This window comes from Triticum dicoccoides, chromosome 6B (assembly GCF_002162155.2).
Source record: "Triticum dicoccoides isolate Atlit2015 ecotype Zavitan chromosome 6B, WEW_v2.0, whole genome shotgun sequence".
In the NCBI taxonomy this organism is placed as follows: domain Eukaryota; kingdom Viridiplantae; phylum Streptophyta; class Magnoliopsida; order Poales; family Poaceae; genus Triticum; species Triticum dicoccoides.
Genome location: NC_041391.1, coordinates 171,912,222 through 171,932,639, shown reverse-complemented (window position 1 = coordinate 171,932,639; position 20,418 = coordinate 171,912,222). Strand labels below are relative to the sequence as shown.

The 20,418-nt window shown below is 50.8% G+C and overlaps 2 protein-coding genes, 2 long non-coding RNA genes and 1 pseudogene across 8 annotated transcripts in view; 4 read left to right on the top strand and 1 right to left on the bottom strand.

The window, feature by feature from the left end:
* LOC119322273 overlaps window positions 1-4,021 on the bottom strand; it is a 36,720-nt gene extending 32,699 nt beyond the window's left edge. For both annotated transcript variants that reach the window (XR_005155492.1, XR_005155491.1), the window contains exon 1: window positions 3,942-4,021. This is a non-coding gene — a long non-coding RNA (uncharacterized LOC119322273). The remainder of the gene's footprint in view (window positions 1-3,941) is intronic.
* On the top strand, window positions 76-7,551 carry LOC119322272. Of its 4 annotated transcripts, XR_005155488.1 has the most exons (4): window positions 76-342; window positions 1,366-1,837; window positions 3,879-5,228; window positions 5,936-7,551. It is a non-coding gene; the product is annotated as an uncharacterized LOC119322272 (long non-coding RNA). The 4 variants fall into 4 exon arrangements; XR_005155489.1 differs by lacking the exons at window positions 3,879-5,228; window positions 5,936-7,551 and having other exon boundaries at window positions 1,366-1,509; window positions 1,592-3,738; XR_005155490.1 differs by lacking the exons at window positions 3,879-5,228; window positions 5,936-7,551 and adding an exon at window positions 1,917-3,738.
* Window positions 7,552-9,157: 1,606 nt separating this feature from the next.
* LOC119322235 lies at window positions 9,158-9,879 on the top strand. The gene is made up of 2 exons (XM_037595733.1): window positions 9,158-9,276; window positions 9,400-9,879. The coding sequence occupies exons 1-2, from the start codon at window positions 9,169-9,171 to the stop codon at window positions 9,676-9,678; spliced, it is 387 nt and encodes a 128-aa protein (XP_037451630.1). The 5' UTR covers window positions 9,158-9,168; the 3' UTR covers window positions 9,679-9,879.
* A 444-nt stretch (window positions 9,880-10,323) lies between these two features.
* LOC119320291 lies at window positions 10,324-17,284 on the top strand (annotated as a pseudogene).
* Window positions 17,285-17,338: 54 nt separating this feature from the next.
* Window positions 17,339-19,708, top strand: LOC119320290. Its single transcript, XM_037594408.1, has 2 exons — window positions 17,339-17,855; window positions 17,943-19,708. The coding sequence occupies exons 1-2, from the start codon at window positions 17,587-17,589 to the stop codon at window positions 19,165-19,167; spliced, it is 1,494 nt and encodes a 497-aa protein (XP_037450305.1). The 5' UTR covers window positions 17,339-17,586; the 3' UTR covers window positions 19,168-19,708.
* The last annotated feature ends 710 nt before the right edge of the window (window positions 19,709-20,418 follow it).

Below are 20,418 nucleotides of genomic sequence, written 5' to 3'. Positions count from 1 at the left end.
GGGCCCGCCCGCAAGCGCCGCTCTCCTGCTCCAGACGGTTTGCGTCGCGTAGGAAGCACCCTTGCCACGGGCCTCTGTCTACTTCCCTGATCCATTTCCCTCTCTTCTCGCCCTGTTCTTTCCCCAAATCCGACGACGAGAGACAACCGTTGCCGCGACGCAGCCGAAGACGGGGGGCAGGGAAGGGGAAGGGCTGGAGCGCGGTGGGGACCCGCTTCTCGTCGCCGGCGTAGGTACGGTCGCCCGTTCGGCTGCTCCCTGCCCAACCAGATCCAGCCCCATCGTCGTTGTTCCCCGCCGTCGTCGACGGGATGCGGCCGTCGTCTACTTCCTCTGCCCGAGGTCAGCTGAGATCCTTCCCCTCTAGATCCGACTGAGTCCACTGCGTCCCAAATGGCAGGGGTGGAGGATCCTCTGGTCGCGGTGGCGTGTGATGTGGGCGTCACGCGATGGCAGAGATGGAGCAACCTCCGGTGGTAGTGGTGTCTGATGTGGTCTTTCCGGCGTCATGATCTGCTAGGCCTAGGTACAAAAATGTCATGTCCATACGCCGACAGCGTTTCTGGGCTGATTCGGGCAGAGGGGTCCCATGGGAGAGCGTTGCATTCGCTCGAAGCGAGAGCTTCTATCGGAAATTCTTTGCTTGGACCGTCACATCCTAGCAATATCTACTGCGGCAGCACAATGTTCAGAGGCACCGGTGTATTTCTGGGTGCCTGCATGTCAATACAATCTAGTACATTATAGTACTATTTTGCTAGTAAACCTGGCACACGAGTCTAGTTTGTCTTTACATCTTTAATTAATGTTTAATTTCCTCTTCTAATTTAGCGCTAGTCTGCTAGAGTACATGATGATAGTTGCTGAAGCAAACTAATCCAATTCTATATATGTTTCATCTTCCTCGCAAAAACTTATCAATCAGCGGACGATTGTGTGGCGAAATAAGTGTTTTCTAGTCAGCTAACGTTCAATGATTGGGTGGTGAAATAAGTGTTTTCTTTAGTTGGCTAACACCGTGACGCTTGTATGTTCTGTAAATTATCAATCTTGAATTTTTTGAAGAGCATAGAAAGAGTTGCACAAGAGTATCTAAATGAGCTGGCATCCTCAGGCTTTTCTAGTTGCACAAGAGTACCTGGTTAGTTGGCATCCTCAGCATTTCTAGTTGCACAATTCAATCCAACTAGTTGACATCCTCAGTCTTTTTGTAGCTGCGTTGACACCCTCGGCATTTTCTTCTAGAAGCCCGAAATCTGAATATTTCATTTCCCAAGAGTATCTAATTAATTGGCATCCTCAACATTTTTAGTTGCACAAGAGCATTCAGAAACATCCATTTTGCCTGATTTTTTGGTTTGACAGGGATGGAAACGTCGGCACTGGAGTCGTGGCCGTGGCGGGGAAGGCGAACCCAGCGCAGCTCTGCCAGTGGCTCAAGAGGAAGATAAGCAAGGATGTCAAGATTTTCCGCCGTTGTCCAAACGGGCTGAGAATTGTAATAAGCAGGTATGCATCCCTCTTGTCTACTTGTACTGCAGAATGAAGGACGATGTGTGTAATATCCAAATGAATGCACGCTATTACGAAGGGCTAGCCGTGTGGGGTTAAGGTGCTCGCCAGAGGCGACCTGCGTGGCTCTCGGCCTGCATCCTCGCTGAACTCAACACCAACTATCGCGCGCCCGCGATGTAACTGCTGTTGCAACAACGACGGCCAACGGCTATTGAACGACGAGGATGCCCTTCGGGGGTTATTGCATGCAAAGCAAAGCAGTTGCTCGATACTCACAGCCAATATATCTCCGTGTAGAAGCAGAAGAAGCAGCACTTGATTCGTAAGCAACAATTTTATCTGTTTCGTTCCTTTGTATTTTTGCCCTCTCTTTCTACTGATTGTATGTATCACTTTTTCAGATATATTGATCTTCACATTCTTAGTTGGCATCCGTAGTGGTTGTAGTTGTACACATAGCAGTTCTTGGTTGGATACGACAATTAGAAAGTTGCACAACACTAAACCTTTTTCCTACGGCGGTGAAAGTGGAACGGAATACATTGAACTGAATACACATGGCGATCATTTTTTTGGCATTTATAGTAATTCTTGTTGCACACATAGTTGTTTTCGTCAGAGACGATCATTACTATAGTAGTTGTAGTTGCACATACAGTTGTTCTCAGTTGGATCCTATTATTGAAAAATTGCACACATGGCAATCATTTTTTGTTGGCATCTATAGTAGTTCTAGTTGCACACATAGTTGTTTTCAGTTGGACACGATCATTGGAAAATTACACACACGGCGATCAATTTTGGGTGGCATCTATAGTCGTTCTAGTTGCACACATAGTTGTTTTCAGTTGGATACGGTCATTGGAAAGCTGCACACATGGTGATCATTTTTTGTTGGCATCTATAGTAGTTCTAGTTGCATACATAATTGTTTTCAGTTGGACACGGTCATTGGAAGTAGTTGGCAGGGGCAATAGAAGTAGTTGCACAGAATCTGCTAGGCAAAACTTTATGGTGGCGAAAGATTCCTCTTAGTAAATCTGCAGAGAAGAAATGTGCGCGCGGAGGCAGTATCTAAAGGGGTAGATGCCACATCTTCTGCAGCAGCCGCTGTGGTAACATAAAGTTCTATCATGAATACTTTTTACTCCACATACAGGCAGCCAAATGTATGAATTTTCATACATGGTTGCAGAAGGACTAATTAAGCATTGGCATGCTCTACTTTCTCAGTTGCTCAACGTTGCCATCTTCAAGTTTTTTAGAATTGTCCCAAGAGTATGTAACGACTTGGCATCCTCTGGCTTTCTAGTTGCAGAATAATATCTAATTAGTTGGCAACCTCGGTAATTCTAATTGCACAACAATAACTAGTTGACATCCTCATCTTCTCTAGTTGCACAAGAACTCAGATTAGTTCCATCTTAAAAAAAATGAGGATTTCCCTACAGTATGTAGCGACTTGACACCCTTAGGCTTTCTAGTTGCAGAAGAGTATCTATTTAGTTGGCACCCTCGGCAATTCTAGTTGGACAATATTATCCAAGTAGTTGACATGCTCAGCCTCTCTAGTTGCACAAAAATTCAGATTAATCCCATCTTAAAAATTTGAGGATTGCCCAACGGTATCTAATCACTTGGCACCCTCAGGCTTTCTACTTGCAGAAGATTATCTATTTAGTTGGCACCCTCTACAATTCTAGTTGGACAACATTATCCAAGTAGTTGGCATCCTCAGCCTCTCTAGTTGCACAAAAATATCTCATTAGTTGGCATCATCAGCATTTCTAGTCGCACAAGAATATCTCATTAGTTGTCATCACCAGCATTTCTAGTTGCAGAACAAACAGGATATCAAGTTGCCATCCTCAACATTTTAATCTAGTTTTTCAGAGAACAAATATTTGTATGTAATGATAACTAATCACCTTTGCCTTTTTTTGCAAACCCCGAGATATTGTTCCAGGAAATGAGAGTAATGAAGCATATAATGTTGAACGATAGTCACAAGCTGGCTACCTGATGGCGACTACGCTGGATACCTGATGTTTGAGTTGGATAGAATACATGTTTTAGTTGGCTATAATACATGGGTACCTGCACACAACCTTGTGTATGCTTGTTGCACACATCCAGGGGAAAGTTGGCTATTTAACCATGTTTAGTTGCACAGGGAACTACATCAACCTTTTTTGTACTATGATGCATTTTTTCACCCGTGGATATGTTTGTTTGCACACATCCATGTGAAAGTTGGTTTGAAACCATGGTTTTCTTGCACAGGGAACTGAATTTCTTATGCTTTTACTTGATCTTCCTTCTCAAAATCATGGAGTTTTTTTTACTTGATTTGGGAGATTTAGAGGGAAAGGGCAAGGGAGATAGTCAACAAGGTTTGCACATGGGAGAGGAGAAGGATTTCTTACCTTGGCGTTGCTTGGTAAGCTTCTCTTCTCTTCTTCCTGTTTTTCTGACCAAGATCTCCTCACCTTGGCTGCTTTGCCATGGCAGCTCTACAGGATCTGGTTCATGGCATTGGATCTGGTTTCTTTCATGAGGAAGAAGCTGACGACCAGCAAGGGAGAGAGGGTGGGTGAGAGGGGCGTGGGGTGCGCTAGTAGTTTGATGGGTATCACGTGACAACGACGGGTGGTGAGAGGACTCTGTTAATCTGCTTTTTTCTTTGTTTGCGCGTGGGAACAGGTGAGAACAGCTGGCGCGAAGGATCTTTCCTTCCTGGGACCAGCGGACAAACGCTTATTTTTTCTGGCCTGCCGCTCGCGAGCGCTAGCGAGCACCCTGCCGCTCGCTAGACGCGTCCATAATTTAAATGCAGATCTGGCCTAAACATGATAAATGCTAATGAATAGCAATAGTAGTCAGAGCAAGCTTCAGTTTACGCTAAAGCTTTCGAGTAGTCGGCAAGCTACGAGACAAGTGACTGTGCAGCGCTGGGAGAAAAAGAAAAGGAAACCTAGCCCCGCACGCTTCTTCGCCACTCTGTCAATCCCCTCTTCGCTCGCCTCCTTCTCTCCCTGGTCCCTGCGCCGCCGGCTCAGCCGCCTCCTCTCCCGCTTTCCTCCTCCTAGCTCAGTCCTCGTCCAGATCGGTGTCCAGCGCAGGAAGATCGGGGTGGTGGCGGCGGCATCTTCAGCGGCGTCGCCGGACGAGGTCCACGCGCCGGGGAGATATCTCCAAGGTCCCGCGCCACCACGTCCCCTCGCCGACGTTGGCCTCACCACAGAAGAGGTCTAGCCCGCCCGTGCCGCCGGTCAAGTTGTCTTTGGAGGTGAGGATTGCCTGGAGCCCCACCCCTTCGTTCCCCTCCCCCTCCCCAAGCTCGAGCCTCCGCCGTCCCTCCCTCCCGTCGCCTTCCCCCTCTGAATAAGGAGCATGGGGCCCGCTGCTACGCCTGAGCCGCCACAAGGCCGTCGGTTGGTGGAGATCCAGTGCCAACGAGCCACTCATGTTGGTGTCCCAGGTCTCGGAGCCTCCGGAGTCGCCGTCGCTGTCAGGAGGGAAAAGGCGTCGCCGATGATGATGTGGAGGAGGACAAGGTCGACGCCCCTCTGCCCTGCTGTGAATCGGTGGCGACTACAGCGTGGGTGTGGTGAAGCGGCGGGCGGCGCGCGCGTCAGTGCCCCCACGCCCCGGACGGTGCGGACTGCGACTGCGCGTAGGGTACTCAAGCCGCTGGGCGGACTGCCTGCCTGGTAAGCTTCCATGAACCCATCGTCAATCTGCTTGTTCTTGCAACCTTGTTCTTCCCAATTGGGGCTTCGTTTCAAGGTCGCGTCCAAATCTGAACCTGATTGCGACTGAATTTTACACTGTTAAATAAACTTATTGATGGTGCGGTGCTGCCCGTCCTCTCTAACATATCCATTACCATTAGGTGGTATTGGCGTTCAAGTGTAGTGTCCACAAAGATTAAAAAGAAATTCAGTTGTTCCAAGTGATACCTGACCTCTCGCTAAAAGAATTAAGTCCGGATAGTAGCAAATTAAGCAGGTATGCTGGGATTTACTGTTAGTGCATGAGTTCTGCCAGTTAATATGTCAACACTTACATAGTACTAACAAATTAAATTAAGCAAGTTTGAATAGGCGTAGCACGTGAGTGAGAACAGCATAACCGTTCAGCAGGGGATTAGCTGGCAGCTACAAGCTGAATTGGTACACCAGCAGCCACAATGTTGATGCCCACTTGTCAGATAAAAGATCAATATATGGGAGCCAGTGTATGTTTGTTTAACTTTTTCCAGTGCGTTCTACTCTATGGGGAAGCCATTATTATCAAGGGCTATATCCAGTAACATTCATGCTGACTTTTTGGAGCTGTGGTTTTCACTTGATTGATGGTACTTGGTATTTTCATTCTGTGAGTATTACATTACACTGATGTGTTGTCTAAAAACCAGATTGTGTCAAGTGCTATAATTGACACATATATCGGAGAAAGTGCGCTTTTAATCAGAGAAATGTTCGGCTATGCACACGATCACCAAGTAAGTTTTGCTCCGCCTTTCTTTTTTGCAAAGCTAATTTGTATTGAACCTAATTCCCTTATTATATGTTAGAAATGTATGTTAGCAATGATTATGCATCTACTGGTGTTGAGATTCAAGCTGTGACTTTGATAGTTCCCTTGACTCAGATGTCATGTCATCTAATTGTATTCTGGTTCAACACTAGAAAAAATTTAAGCTTTAGATTTCAGTATCAGTTTTTCCCGAGAAGAAGAAATCAAACTGATCTCCATATATGTAAAAGTGCACTTCTGAGATCTTTTAGCTTATATCACCATTTAGTTTATCTTTTAGCTTATTATTAAGTTGTCTTTGATGGGTGAATTTCAGCTACATACACAACATTGCAGTCAGAATTTGAGTGGCGCTAATAGAACTGTTGAGTGATCGATTTGATTCTTTACAGAATCAAAGCATTGAGATTCTTCTTTTAATGCTTTAGAATATGAGTGCCTTCAAAAAAATTATCATGCCATTGTTACTTTGCATCTCATGTTGGTCAGTAATTCATGTAGTAGTGTAAGTTTTGCACAATCAAAATGCCTTTAATTAGAATGATAAAAGCTTCACACCTTTGCTTCCGAAGTTTCGCTGAACTGAACTTCTGTAAAATACATAAACCAGAGCTTACTCTTAGATATTTAGTTTAGGTTAAATTTGCTCGGAGTGATTAAGAATATTGGCATGCAATAGTAATCAAAGCGTACCATTTTGGCATGCAATAATAATCATATTGGTAAATGGTATGTTTTTTTATTGTTACTCTCACATTTCATGCGCATGCTAGGTATGTTGCCTTTCAAGTCCAGTGCATCTCTCTAGGCAATTATATGTTGTTCTGTGTTCGATCAACTTGCATCAGTCTCAGCTCCTCGGTGTGTGAAAGGGGAAGTGTAGAAGTAGTGGGGAGTGCAGCTGACTAAAATCCATGTAGCATTTGTGTTGGGTACATCAAAATGAAGATCAGGAGAATTCCGATGATTCTGATGTGGAAATGGATGATGCCATGCCTCTGGAGTACTCTGAAAGGTGCTCTTTTATATTTGGTTCCTTAGTCGTGGTGGCATCATGAGGTTCCTTTCTTGGGCCAAACTGAAGCACTTAATTCTACTTTGTATTTCCTTTTGAATTAATTGTTATATATCCTTGTTAGACGTATAATTGACTATGATGGTTCTGAACTCAAATACCATAGTATATGTACTTTGATTGATGTGCTACTAATAGATCCTAATGATTTCAAATAATACAACATACGCCCATATTGATGTGTACATAAGTGATACTGATGACCAAACATGACAGCCGAAAGTGCCCAGACAAGATAAGTGCGCATAGGCCCGCCTCAGGTGGCGCCCCAGCCTCTAGTATCACTAGGAAGACGAAGCAGAAGGAAATCCATGCAGGCGACAACCCAATGCGGCGGGCAGCGGCTCGTCGCTCCCCCAGTCTGTTGTCCGGTGACCAAGGTGGACCGATGTAGGTCCAACCGCCACATCACACGAAGACGAAACAGAAGCAAATCTACACGCACAGAGTGATCTGGTGTGATGGCTCGGCGCCACCCGCACTCCCACCCAGGCAGTGATGGTATACGGGAAATGAAGCTAGCCGGGGTGAGCTTTTAAGGTCAATTTTTTGTAGGTACAAATATAGGTCCACTTAATCAAAACTCGTGACATTCAACTACCAAAAATATAAAAAAGATCTTAGAAGCTATTCACATGGATTCTTGTCGCTTGATATGTTTTACTTGATACCATATTACTTTTCCACAATTTCAAACGAGACCTACAAAACTATGAATGTATTGGCACAAGGATGATAACAGTTGTATATTTTGATAAAATGGTATTACCTTTAAAATGTAGTTGTACAAACAACACGAGCTTCTCGAGGTAGATGGCCTCGACGGTTCTGTGCTTGTCACTAGTTTTGACAAATGACTCGTGGCTTGGCCCAAAAATACGTGGGTTCGTGAATATGAGCTAAATTTCATGTGGCAATGCATCCGTGAATGATTACCTTCAGGGGTGGATGTTCTCAAACGCAATGGCCCCGGGGACAGCTACTGCCCTCTGTGTGGCACAAAGGAGGATTTCAACGTCAACTCCTTTGGAGCTGCTTCAGGGAGGTTCTTGGGGGTGGGTGGTGCCACTCTAACTTCCCTAATTAGGAAAGTAAAACCGAGCCCTTTCCGAGCCCTCTCACGACCTAGGCCTTTGTAACCATCCAATTACGTGATTTGGATGATTTCAGCTGTTAGATCTGCTCTTTATTCCGGCCTACACCACATGTTTTTTTCTGGGCCAGCTGTCCTAGGGTGTTTTTTCTCCACGGGCACAATATGAGCCCTGTGTTTGAGTGGGCTTTTTCTCCCGGCCCAAGTAACTGACACACTCTCACCGAGCGTTACGTGAGAAAGGCCTCGGGATCGGTCGGCAGCCGCCGTCACCATGGAGAGGGAGAGAGACTATGAGAGGAGATGACAACGACAGACATATTCCTTAACTCTGAACACCATGCGCACACTCGGGAGGCGGCGTATGTGTGCCGGGGACGGGAGTAAGAGGGGCGAGGGCAGAGGCGGCATACTTCTGGGACGCGTCAGTGCCGATGGAGATGGGGGGGGGGGGATCGACATCATGGACAAGCTCGACGCTACGCTCGCCTCCTCCGTGGAGCACAACCAGCCCATCATCATCGACTGGTATGACATCGGGGCGACCTGTGCTTCACAGTTATTCCTGCATCTATTGTATTACTCCCTCCATTGCAAAAAACCACCACTTTGAAGCCAAGCATTGCGAAAACCACTACAATACTTTTTTTTTTTGCAAAAAACACCGTGTCTATGGTAATCTTTTTGCAGAAAACACTGATCAGCGGATCAGGCTCAGTTAAGCTTGTTTATGACAGGTGGGGCCCGTCGTGGCACCGTGGGCCGTCCCGACAGCCGTTAGACGGCGTTTGACGGCGCCGTGTGCCTCCACCCCCCCTCTGTTTGATGCACCGGTCAAAAGACCGGTCGGTGCTGCCCCAACTCCCCACTCTGTCTCGCTGCTCTCTCACTCCTCCTCTGTCTTGCTCGCCGCCCCCGCCGATGCGTCGCCGCGCCCCCGCCGATGCGTCGCCGCGCCCCCGCCGCGTCGCCATGGTGTCCTGGAGCAATGGGTCGCAGCGAGCACACCGTGGAGTACGTCAGCTCAGCTTCTGACGACGGCATCATTAAGGTAAGTTCAGATTTTTAGGGTTAGGGTTTGTGATTTGGGGATTTTTTTTGAATGAGCTTGTTTGCTGACATGTGAGTACTGCTGACATGTGGATCAAATGTCTGGTATTCCTATGCACTACAGATCCCTGCTACCACTGAAGACTCCGATTTCGAGGGACCTGAAACGGAGTCGCTTGTTCTCTGCAATGAACATGGGATGGCCGCAGAAAGGCGTGTTGCTTTCAAAGGAATCCACACTGGCAGGAGGTTTCTTTGCTGTGCTGAGAAGGTATATTGTGATTTGTTTTTTCTGGATCTGTACTGTGGAGGCAGACATTGCAGGTTTATTGTTAAGTTTAGTTGTATTGTTAAGTTAGGAAAGTGGATTAGAAGCAATTGTTTACTCTGGCAACATTGTTAAGTTAGGTCACTTAGTTTAGTGTAGGACAAAGGACAAAGGACAAAGGATGCAACTTGTTTAGTCTGACATGTTAGGTCATTTGATTGTTTTTGTTTACTTTAGAGCAGGACAACATTGTTTAAGTAGCATGAGGACAGGTTGAAGTAGTCCTCTCTTCAGCTAGCAAGTTCAAGCTCTGAATTTGAGGATAGTATTTAAATAGTGTTGCTTGGAGGCATTCTAATGTATTTGTTTACGTTAATTCTGATTTTGTTTAGGAAGGTAGAAACTGTGGATTAGTTGAATGGATTGATCCAGCTTGGCCCAACACCCTTGAGAATGCATTAACCAAGTTATGGTTTATGTATGAACAAAATAAGAGAGACAGAGTTGAGAAAAATCTGATGCATTCATTTCCTGTTCATGACTTGACACAAGTAGCTTCCGCTGGCTGCCTGCCTGCAGCGGTGCACCAAGCAAGCAGCTCTCAGCGGCGGAGCTAGCTGTTGCCGTCCGTTACCCTTTGTAGCAGGGCATCAATGGAAGACTTTCCAGGTCGTCCATGAATGGAGGTTGACGTTGACCTGATGGTCCGTCCTTTTCACCATGCAATAATAAAGTTTTAAGGCAAGCTCCTGATCTCACGAGATACACTTCCGGCTACACTCAGGAAGCATTGAATCCACTCCTGTGGTCTCAAGTCTCAACCATGGCCGCGTCCTGCATTCACCTTGTCTTTCTCCTTTCTCTTGTCCCAGCAGCCACCGTCGCCTCACCTCGTGGTAATCTACGCAAGTCCCCGGTCGACATCGCCACGGCCGCACCGTCTCCGGCAGACGCGTCGCGGCCGACCACCTTCTTCGAGGTGGACCGCCCGCTCCGCCCGCCACCGGGCAGCTCCGGCCCGTGCTCCACGCTCCTGCTATCCAGCTCATTCGCGTACACCTTCACCAAGCCGCCCGCCACCGCCGCGTACTCCCCGCCGCCCTGCCTCACCGCGGCCTCGGCGGTCTCCCTCGCCGTCCTCGAGTGGCACGCCACCTGCCGGGCGTCCAGTTCGACAGGATCTTCGGCGTCTGGCTCGGCGGCAGCACCGCCGAGCCGCTGCAGAACGGCGTCGTCTGGTCCGTCTCCAAGGACGTCACCAGGTACGCGTCCCTCCTCGCCGCCGGCAACTCCACCCTCGCCGTCTTCGTCGAGAACCTCGTCAACAGCCAGTACACCGGCGTGTACTATGCCAACGTGACGCTCCACCTTGTAAGACAATAGGCTTTGGGGGAACCGGCACAATCCTCTAGGGGTGACCTATCACATATATATATATATATATATATATATAATGAGGTGGTATACAACGTTACAATATACACATGTAAATACAGTCTAACACCCTCCCTCAATCTTAGCCACTTTTTAATGAATCTAGAAGGGTAAGATTGCGCCTGCAAGTCTCAAACTGTGGCAAAGGCAATGGCTTGGTGAAGATGTCAGCAAGTTGATCCTTGGAAGAAATAATCTTGATCTGTAGTTGCTTCTGAGAGACACGTTCACGCACAAAGTGATAGTCAACTTCAATGTGTTTCGTTCGGGCATGGAATACCGGATTTGCAGAAAGGTATGTAGCACCGATGTTATCACACCAAAGAACAGGAGGCTGTGATTGGGGTATACTTAACTCCTGAAGCAAGGACTGTACCCAGATGATCTCTGATGTGGCATTGGCCACAACCTTATACTCAGCCTCAGTACTGCTACGCGAGACAGTAGCCTGTTTCCGAGCACTCCAGGAAATCAGGTTAGAGCCAAAGAAGACAGCATAACCCCCCGTGGATCGCCTGTCATCCGGATTGCCAGCCCAGTCTGCATCAGAATATGCTGAAAGACAACCAGAGTCAGACGGCCGAATATGCAAACCATGAGCCACCGTGAAACGAATATAGCGCAAAATCTGCTTAACAGCAAACCAATGAGTGTCACGGGGTGACTGCAGATACTGGCAGACTCGGTTAACAGCATAGGAAATGTCTGGTCGCGTGATCGTCAAGTACTGGAGCCCACCAACAATACTCCTGTACTCTGTCGCATCAGAAGAAGAAAGAAGCACACCATCAACAGCATTGAGCTTATCAGTGGTAGACATGGGTGTAGTCGTCGGTTTGCACTTAAGCATCCCAGCTCGCTGCAACAAATCCAGAGAGTACTTCTTCTGCGTCATAACAAGGCCAGCAGCACGAGAAGTAACCTCCACACCAAGAAAGTAATGAAGCTTCCCAAGGTCCTTGACCGCAAAATCAGCACCAAGTGAGCGAACAAGCGCAGTAGCAGCCGACTGAGAGGAGCTGACCAAAATGATATCATCTACATAGACCAACAAGTACATAGTAACCTCAGGCCTTTGAAGAAGAAACAATGAGGAGTCAGCAGTTGATGATGCAAAACCATGAGCACGAAGAGCCATTGCAAGACGAGCATGCCAAGCACGAGGAGCCTGCTTCAGACCATAAATTGCCTTGGACAGACGACAGAGATGATCAGGGCGATCCAGATCAGAGAAACCCGAAGGCTGGCGCATGTAAACCTCCTCCGCCAAGACACCATGAAGAAAAGCATTTTGAACATCAAGCTGACGAAGAAACCAACCTCGAGTAACAGCCAAAGAGAGAAGAAGTCTGATGGTAGTAGGCTTGACCACTGGACTGAAGGTGTCTTCATAGTCAAGTACAAAACGCTGTCGAAAACCACGAGCAACCAGACGAGCCTTATAGCGCTCAATGGACCCATCAGAATGCCTCTTCACTTTGAAAACCCATTTGGAATCAATGACATTTACCCGTGATTGTGGAGGAACAAGAGTCCATGTCTGATTGCGAAGAAGCGCTTGATACTCCTGCTCCATGGCCTCTCTCCAATGAGGAATGCGCATAGCAGCTTGATACGTGCGTGGCTCAGAGGATGGATTTGCGAGAGCAGCAGACATGCACGCCGCTAACCAAGCAACTATGCCATCGTGACGTTGCTTAGGCTAAAAAATGCCACTCTGACTAGCAGCAGAAGGAGCCGGCGGAGGCGAAGGTGACGGAGACGTGACGGTCGCCGGAGATGCAGGAATCACCTCAGGCGAGCTCGGGACAGACGACTCCGGGCTGCATGGCGAAGACTGGCCCGACGACAGGGGCTCAGAGGCCATGGGCGAACCGAGAGTGGGCGAGGCCAGCTCCGGTGACACCGGCCCAGACGGCCTTGGCGAGGCAGGAGCGGGCGAGGCCAGGCCTGGTGAGGACTGCCCCGACGCCCTGGGCGAGACGGGGACCGAGGAGGCCGGCCCAGTCGGCGGGGTTGCAGGGCGCGACGATGGCGAAGGCAGCCCAGAAGCCAGAGGCGATCGGGCCAGGACGTCGATCGGCCGTGCATGAGCACGGAAACCGAGGCCATGCAGGGGCGCCATGTGCTCCTCATGCACAACAGAAGGTGCCGAGGATGAAGGCGATGGCTACGAAGAGGAAGATGGCACTTCCAGAATCTCCAAACGAGCCCCACGACCAGTGCCTGCACCATGGTTAGGCAACAATAGAGGAGAATATGCAACATCATCAAATTGGTCAGAAGCAACAGAGGATGAATGCATGATAGGTGGCTCGGTAGTGGACACAGGGAGTTTGGCAAAGGGAAAAACATGCTCATCAAACACAACATCCCGAGAGATGTAGACACGATTAGTGGGCACATGAAGACATTTGTATCCTTTATGAAGAGAGCTATAACCAAGAAAAACACACTTCTTGGAACGAAACTCGAGCTTACGCTTGTTATATGGATGGAGATGGGGCCAGCAAGCACACCCAAACACCTTGAGAAAGGTGTAGTCCGGTTGTTCATTAAGGAGAACTTCAATGGGAGTCTTCATATTCAAAACACGAGTGGGAGTACGATTGATGAGAAAACATGCAGTGGTGAAAGCATCACTCCAAAAACGAAACGGAACAGATGCATGGGCCAAAAGAGTCAGACCAGCTTCAACAACGTGACGATGCTTACGTTCTACTGAACCATTCTGCTGATGTGTATGTGGACATGCTAAACGGTGAGTGATCCCAAGCGACTGAAAGAAGGAGTTGAGGTTGCGATACTCGCCACCCCAGTCCGACTGAACATGAACAATTTTGTGCTTGAGAAGGCGTTCAACATGTTTTTGGAACTGAACAAAAATGTCAAACACATCAGATTTACGTTTGATAAGATAAAGCCAGGTAAAGCGGCTGTAAGCATCAACAAAACTGATATAGTAATTATGACCACTAACAGAAGTCTGAGCAGGACCCCATACATCTGAAAACACAAGTTCTAAAGGATGTTTCACCTCACGACTGGACTCCGAAAAAGGAAGTTGATGACTCTTCCCCTGCTGACAAGCATCACACACTGCTACATCTTTATTACTAGACACACTAGGAAGCTCATGACGACGCAAAACATGCCGGACAATAGGTGTGGCCGGGTGACCAAGACGAGCATGCCACTGTGACGGAGATACCCGATCTCCACTGAAGACGCGAGCGACGCCAGGATGCTCCAGACGATAGAGACCTTGGCAGAGCCGCCCACTAAGAAGAATGTCCCTCGTGCCCCGATCCTTAATAAAAAGATCAAAAGGATGAAATTCACAAAGCACATTATTATCACGAGTGAGTTTAGGAACTGAAAGAAGATTACGTGTCACAGATGGAACTCGAAGAACATTGCGAAGTTGAAGACTCCTATTGACATGTCTAGTGAGAAGTGATGCTTGACCAATATGAGAGATGTGCATACCTGCTCCATTGGCGGTGTGGATCTTGTCGGAGCCATGGTAGGGTTCACGAGTGTGAAGCTTCCCCATCTCACTGGTCAGGTGCTCTGTCGCCCCAGAGTCCATGTACCAGTGGGGATCAATGGAGTAGGACTGAGTGTGTCCCTGTGGCTTCTGCGGCGGCGGACGATCAGCCATGGCGACCTGACGAGCAAAGTTGCGTGTATCCTTCCCATCATTGCCGAGACCAAGAAAACCCCGCTGGAAGCGCTTGTGACACTTCGAGGCCCAGTGCCCATCGCGACCACAAAGCTGGCACACACGTGGACCGCCAGCCCCTGGTAGCGTCGCAGTAGGAGGAGGGGCCGAGGCGGGTGGTGGTGACTGCCCCGAAGGAGCCCTGGATGAAGCAGAGGAGCGACCACCCTTGATGGCGGCGTTTGCCGAGAGGGCGCCGTTGCCCCTGGATCGGCGCGTCTCGACTCGTTGCTCAGTAAGCAGGAGGCGTGAAAAGACCTCGTGTGCTGGCATGGGCGTGGAGTTGCCCCTCTCATTGATGATCTCGACTAGGGCGTCATACTCCTCATCAAGACCATTGACAATAAACGAGTTAAACTCGGAGTCGGTGAGGGGCTGTCCAATGGAGGCCAGCGTGTCGGCGAGACTCTTGACTTTGTTGTAGAACTCAGTGGCGGTGGAGTCAAGCTTCTGACACTCCCCAAGTTGGCGACGGAGCCCAGATACACGAGCCTGCGACTGTGCCGCAAACGAGCGCTCAAGAATAGTCCATGCCTCGTGGGACGTCTTGGCGAAGACAACAAGCCCAGCAACGGCCGGAGAGAGCGACCCCTGGATGGAGGAGAGGTTCGCCTGATCCTGCCTTGTCCAGACACGGTGAGCCGGATTATAGACCGGACCGTGCACGCTGTCAACCAGCGCAGGAGGGCAAGGGAGAGAGCCGTCGACATAGCCAAGCAGATAGTGACTCCCAAGAAGCGGAAGAACCTGCGCGCGCCAGAAGATGTAATTGTCCGACGACAACTTGATGGTGATGAGATGGCCGAAGTGAAACGGCGGCGGCGGCTGCGATCCCATCGAGGAGACTGGCTGAGGTGAGACCACCGTGGAGACAGTCAGAGGGGCAGCCGGAGCGGTGACAGAGGGCGCGATGGCCGCGGTTGACGCCGCGAAGCCTGCCAGCGCGACGTCCTCCGCCACCAGCGGCGCAGTGGCCGAGGGCGCAACAGCCGCGGTTGACGGGGCGGCGGCGGTGTGGGCCACAAGCGCCTGCCCGGGCGAAGTAGCAGCCGGCGGGAGCGCGAAGAGGGAGCCGACGCTCCGTGTCCCGATCGGCGCCTGAAGGGAGGCGGCATCCAGCGGCCTCGAGAGAAGTGCCGCGAGGGAGGCCGGCAGAAAACCGGTGACGGTGGAGCCGGACGCAGCGGCGGACGTCATAGCAGTCGGGCGACGGCGACGGCGGCGGTGGCGGCGGCGGCGGTTTAGGGTTTTTAGGCGGAAGCGGACGTAACCTAGCGTGATACCATATAAGACAATAGGCTTTGGGGGAACCGGCACAACCCTCTAGAGATGGCCTATCACATATATATATAATGAGGTGGTATACAACGTTACAATATACACATGTAAATACAGTCTAACACACCTCTACTTCCGCCGCCCGCCGTGGCTCCCGCCGACCTCGTCGTCCCGATGTCCAGAGGCTTACCTCTCAACGACGGGCTCTGGTACAAGATCCAGAATGACACCGACGTCGTGTCCACCAGCGTCGCGCTGCCATCCAACACCTACCGCGCGGTCCTCGAACTCTACGTCTCGTTCCACGGGGACGACGAGTTCTGGTGGACAAACCAGCCCGGTGCCGACGCTAATGGCCCGTTCCACGAGGTCACCGTCCGTGTTGACGGGGTCCTCGCCGGTGCCGCGTGGCCGTTCCCCGTCATCTTCACCGGCGGTGTCAACCCCCTCCTATGGCAGCCCATCACCGGCATCGGCTCCTTCAACCTCCTGACGTACGACGTCGAGGTGACGCCGTTGCTGGGCAAGATGCTGGACGGCAAGGCGCACGTGTTCGCCTTTGCTGTGACCAACGCCATGGACGTGTGGTACGTCGACGCCAACCTCCACCTCTGGCTGGACCCTGGGAGCACGGCCACGGCGGCGGGCCTCGTGAACTACGTGGCGCCGGAGTTAGCGGCGGCGACAACGTCCTCCCGCACGACGGCGAGCCGGCAGGTCTCGACGACCGGGTGGGTGAAGTCGTCGTACGGGAACATCACGACGAACGCCACGCAGATGTTCCATTTCGACAACACCAACACCAACGACGGCGAGACGGTGAACCAGACGACCGTCGCGCACGCCGGGGTCGCCGCCACAGACCTCGCCGGCGTCCTGTACTACTCGGTGCAGGCGCGCCAGAGCTTCCCGCTTTTGTTGGACTCAGGAGCGGACCAGGTAACCGTCACGCACGGGTTGGAGGAGACGACGGTAGCCGCCGGCCGGTGGTCGTCGGGGCCCATGTACCAGTCGTTGCGCAACACGCAGCGGAGCAGCGTCGCCGGGGCGTCCGGCAGACGTACAGGTACGAGGCCACCGACGGGTGCTACTTGAGGAACGTGACCAGCAGCGGTTACAGTATCGTGTCAGACCAGTCCAGTGAGGCGTGCGTGAAGGGGCCATTGCGTTGATCTACAGGATCAAGCAATAAATAAAGTTGTCTAAGAAAAGCAATAAATAAAGTGTACGTTGATATACGGTAACGAGTGATAGGTGGTTCGTTTGGTGATCCTCCGGTTTCGCTTTTTTTCTTCTTCTTAGTTGTGGCTCAAAACCCATGTCAAACATTCGGTCAGCTTCATCAAGAACATGCTACTTGACGCAGGCTCACTTTTCCCATTTCTAGAATATCATTCAGCCTTCCAGGACAACAAAACTGGCAATCTTATATCTTACCTCCACTGCGGATGAGCGCAGGCGGCCTCGCGGGCGGCGGGTGAGCGCGCGGCGGCGCTGCCCCGATCTCTCTCCTCCGACCTCCCCTTGGGCAGCCGCGACCAGATCCAGAATCCCCTCAGCGTCCTCTCTCGGCGGCTCCCTCCGCTGTGGCTCCTCGGCCACGCCCGATGCCGGCTTCTGCGTCGGCGGCGGCCGCGGCCGCCCCAGCCCCATCCGCCTCTCGCGCTCCTCCTCGTTCGACTTCTGCGTCTCCGACGGCGGGAGCTGCTGCTACGACTACGCCGGGCGCGACGAACTCCCTGGCCCGGACAACCACCTCTCCGGCTCCTTGCCCAGCTTCCGCGTCGTCGGCAGCAGATGCTCCAGCTGTGCTGGGCGCTATGGCTCCTCCTGCCGGTGCCATCAACGCCGTTGTGCCCGCCCTGCAGCAGCCGCTGTATGTGTCATGGGCCTCCCTCGCCACCGACGACGACGACATCGACGATGATGACGAGGTAGCTCCGCTGACGCCGTTTGCTGCCAGATGCTCCAGCGGGGTGTGTGTTTCGGCTGCTGTTGCTCCTGAGGCGACATTGGAGCAACCATGGGTGAAGGTGGGGGGCCGTCAGTGTCAGCGGCCGCGGCAGGAGTTGGCACCAGGGCCGCCACGCAGGATGGAGACTGCCAGCTCCCTCGCCTTCAAGAGAAGAACCTACGGCCTCTGTTTTCGCTGCTTGGCGCCGAAGCATCTCGTCGCTGATTCTCGCGGTCCTGTCAGATGCCTGGCATGTGGCCTCCCAGGCCATCGTGAACGTGGTTGTCCCTCGCGCCAGCCAACGGGGGAAGGTCGCCGCCTCCGTCCTCGCTCGCCTACGGCCTCACCGTGTCATTCGAGGGACCTGCCGGACTGCCAGGCTCCTCGCCACTTCAGCAGCTCAAGTCATGGATCTCCACATACGCATCGACACACCTGGGCCTCGGTTGTTGCCCCTCCGGCTGTGGCGAATCCCAGCGATTCTGTTGTTGCTGATTTGGGATTGCTCGAGCCTCTCCTTGCTGCTCAGATGGAAGTGTTGCGCTCTGAGATGCAGGCCTTGACCGTCTCACGTTTGGAGGAGGTGGTCCGACCCCTTCATGACATGATGACTGCTTTGGAGGGGTGGACGACTCTACTTCGGGGATTCTTGGAGCGAATGGAGGTTGTTGTTGGCCAGCTGGGCTACTCGCCGGCCTCGCCACAGTCGTTTGAGATGCATGTTGCAGGTTCTGTTGGGAATGTTGCTGGTGTTGAGGATTTCATCGAGAGTGATGTGGCTAGCTGCTCGTCTGAGGTCCTAGCTTCTGTTGCGCACCTTAGGGATGCGACCCCTGTTCTGGTCTCGTCTCTGCCCATGAAGGAGCAAGCTGAGGCCGGTGGGACTGTGGCATGCGTGGAGGCTGCTCTTTGCAGGCTCCCGACTGTGCCTCTTATGTCCCCGTTGCTCGAGCTCCAGGTTGGTTCTGCGGATGGGAGGGAAGCATGCATGTATGGGTGTTTCTCCCCTTGTGCCGCTCTCTGTACATCGCCACTACCTGTCATGCCAAGTGACTTCGGGAGTGTGGTCGTCATCGAGGGCGTGACTCCGGTGCTACAATGTATGCCTGAGTTGCAGGTGTTAAGTGTGGAACCATCTTCGCCTATATCGATGGTGCTCTCGAAGGTGGGCTCGCTTGGGGCAGTGACGGTTGCCTCGACGCCCTCTCCACCTCCGTTGGAGCCTAGTCAGTAGGAGTATGCATGTGTGGAGGGTGATGGTCCAGACATGGCTAACACGCGATCGCTTGAACCCTTTGGAGGTGTGGTTCCTATGGCTGATAAAATTGTTGTGGCCGGAGTGTTGGTGCCTAATCCTGGTGTTCTTTTAGCCACCAAGATTTGTGAATTCCTAGCCAACCTGGACTCTGAAAATTCTGGAAAGACGATTGGATGCCTCTTGAAGGAAAAAACTTTGAGGGAGAAGCACAAGAAGGGTGGCACTAACTCTAGATCTGGCATCCTCAAAGAGAAATCTTGCAGGAGCAAAAGCAAGAAGGATAGCGCTAGAGGGGAGGCGCAAATGATTCCATGATGGATGATTCTCGGCTTTCTGAGTTGCAGATGTGTGCTCAGTCATGGGGGTGGTTTTCGTCGATGTGTTTTCCTCGAGTTGCATTATGTCGATTGGTTTTCTTTTGCAGTACAGGGACCCATAAGTTGCGGGTTGCAGTAGTAGTGTGTTGGGTGCTTCGGTCCCGTGACTCCATGATTTGGGAGTAGTTCACATGTGGATGGGGTCGTGCTTTTGAGCATGGTTGTGATGGTTTTCCATAAATTAACTAGTCAACTCTCTTCTTCTTAATTAATGGATGAGGCAAAACTTTTGCCTCCGTTTAAAAAAAAATTCAGCCTTCCAGGAGTTGCAACAACCATGGCAGCACCATGCTCTAAATCTCTTAGCTGAGGGCCTTTTAGAGCACCACCATATAGACACTGCAAAAGAAAAAAAAATGATTAAGACGATATTCTATTACGGCTATATATATCTGTGTAGTTTGCAAAAACGGAAATACCATTTCTTAGGTACGAGTAACATTAGCATCTAACAATGTGGATAAACAAGTGTATTAAGTGGTCTAAGAGTAGAGCAGTGTAGTGCAGACATAAAGATAGAAGGAACATACAGTAGATGACATTCTCGATGATCTACCAAACTTGATTGCTTCATCTTGAATCTGTGTTGCCAATTCCCTAGTTGGAGACAGAACTAACACGGTTGGCCAGCTAGCCATCCCGGGGAGAGTACACTGAAACCTCGGCTTTACAGTTTTTTCATTGTCAAACATCCAGCTCCTGACATGTACATTATTGGCATGTAATTCAGGAGCTGCAGGAATAACTATGAAGCACAGGTCGCCCCGGTGTCGTACCAGTCGATGATGATGGGCTGGTTGTGCTCCACGGAGGAGGCGAGCGCAGCGTCGAGCTTGTCCATGATGTCAAC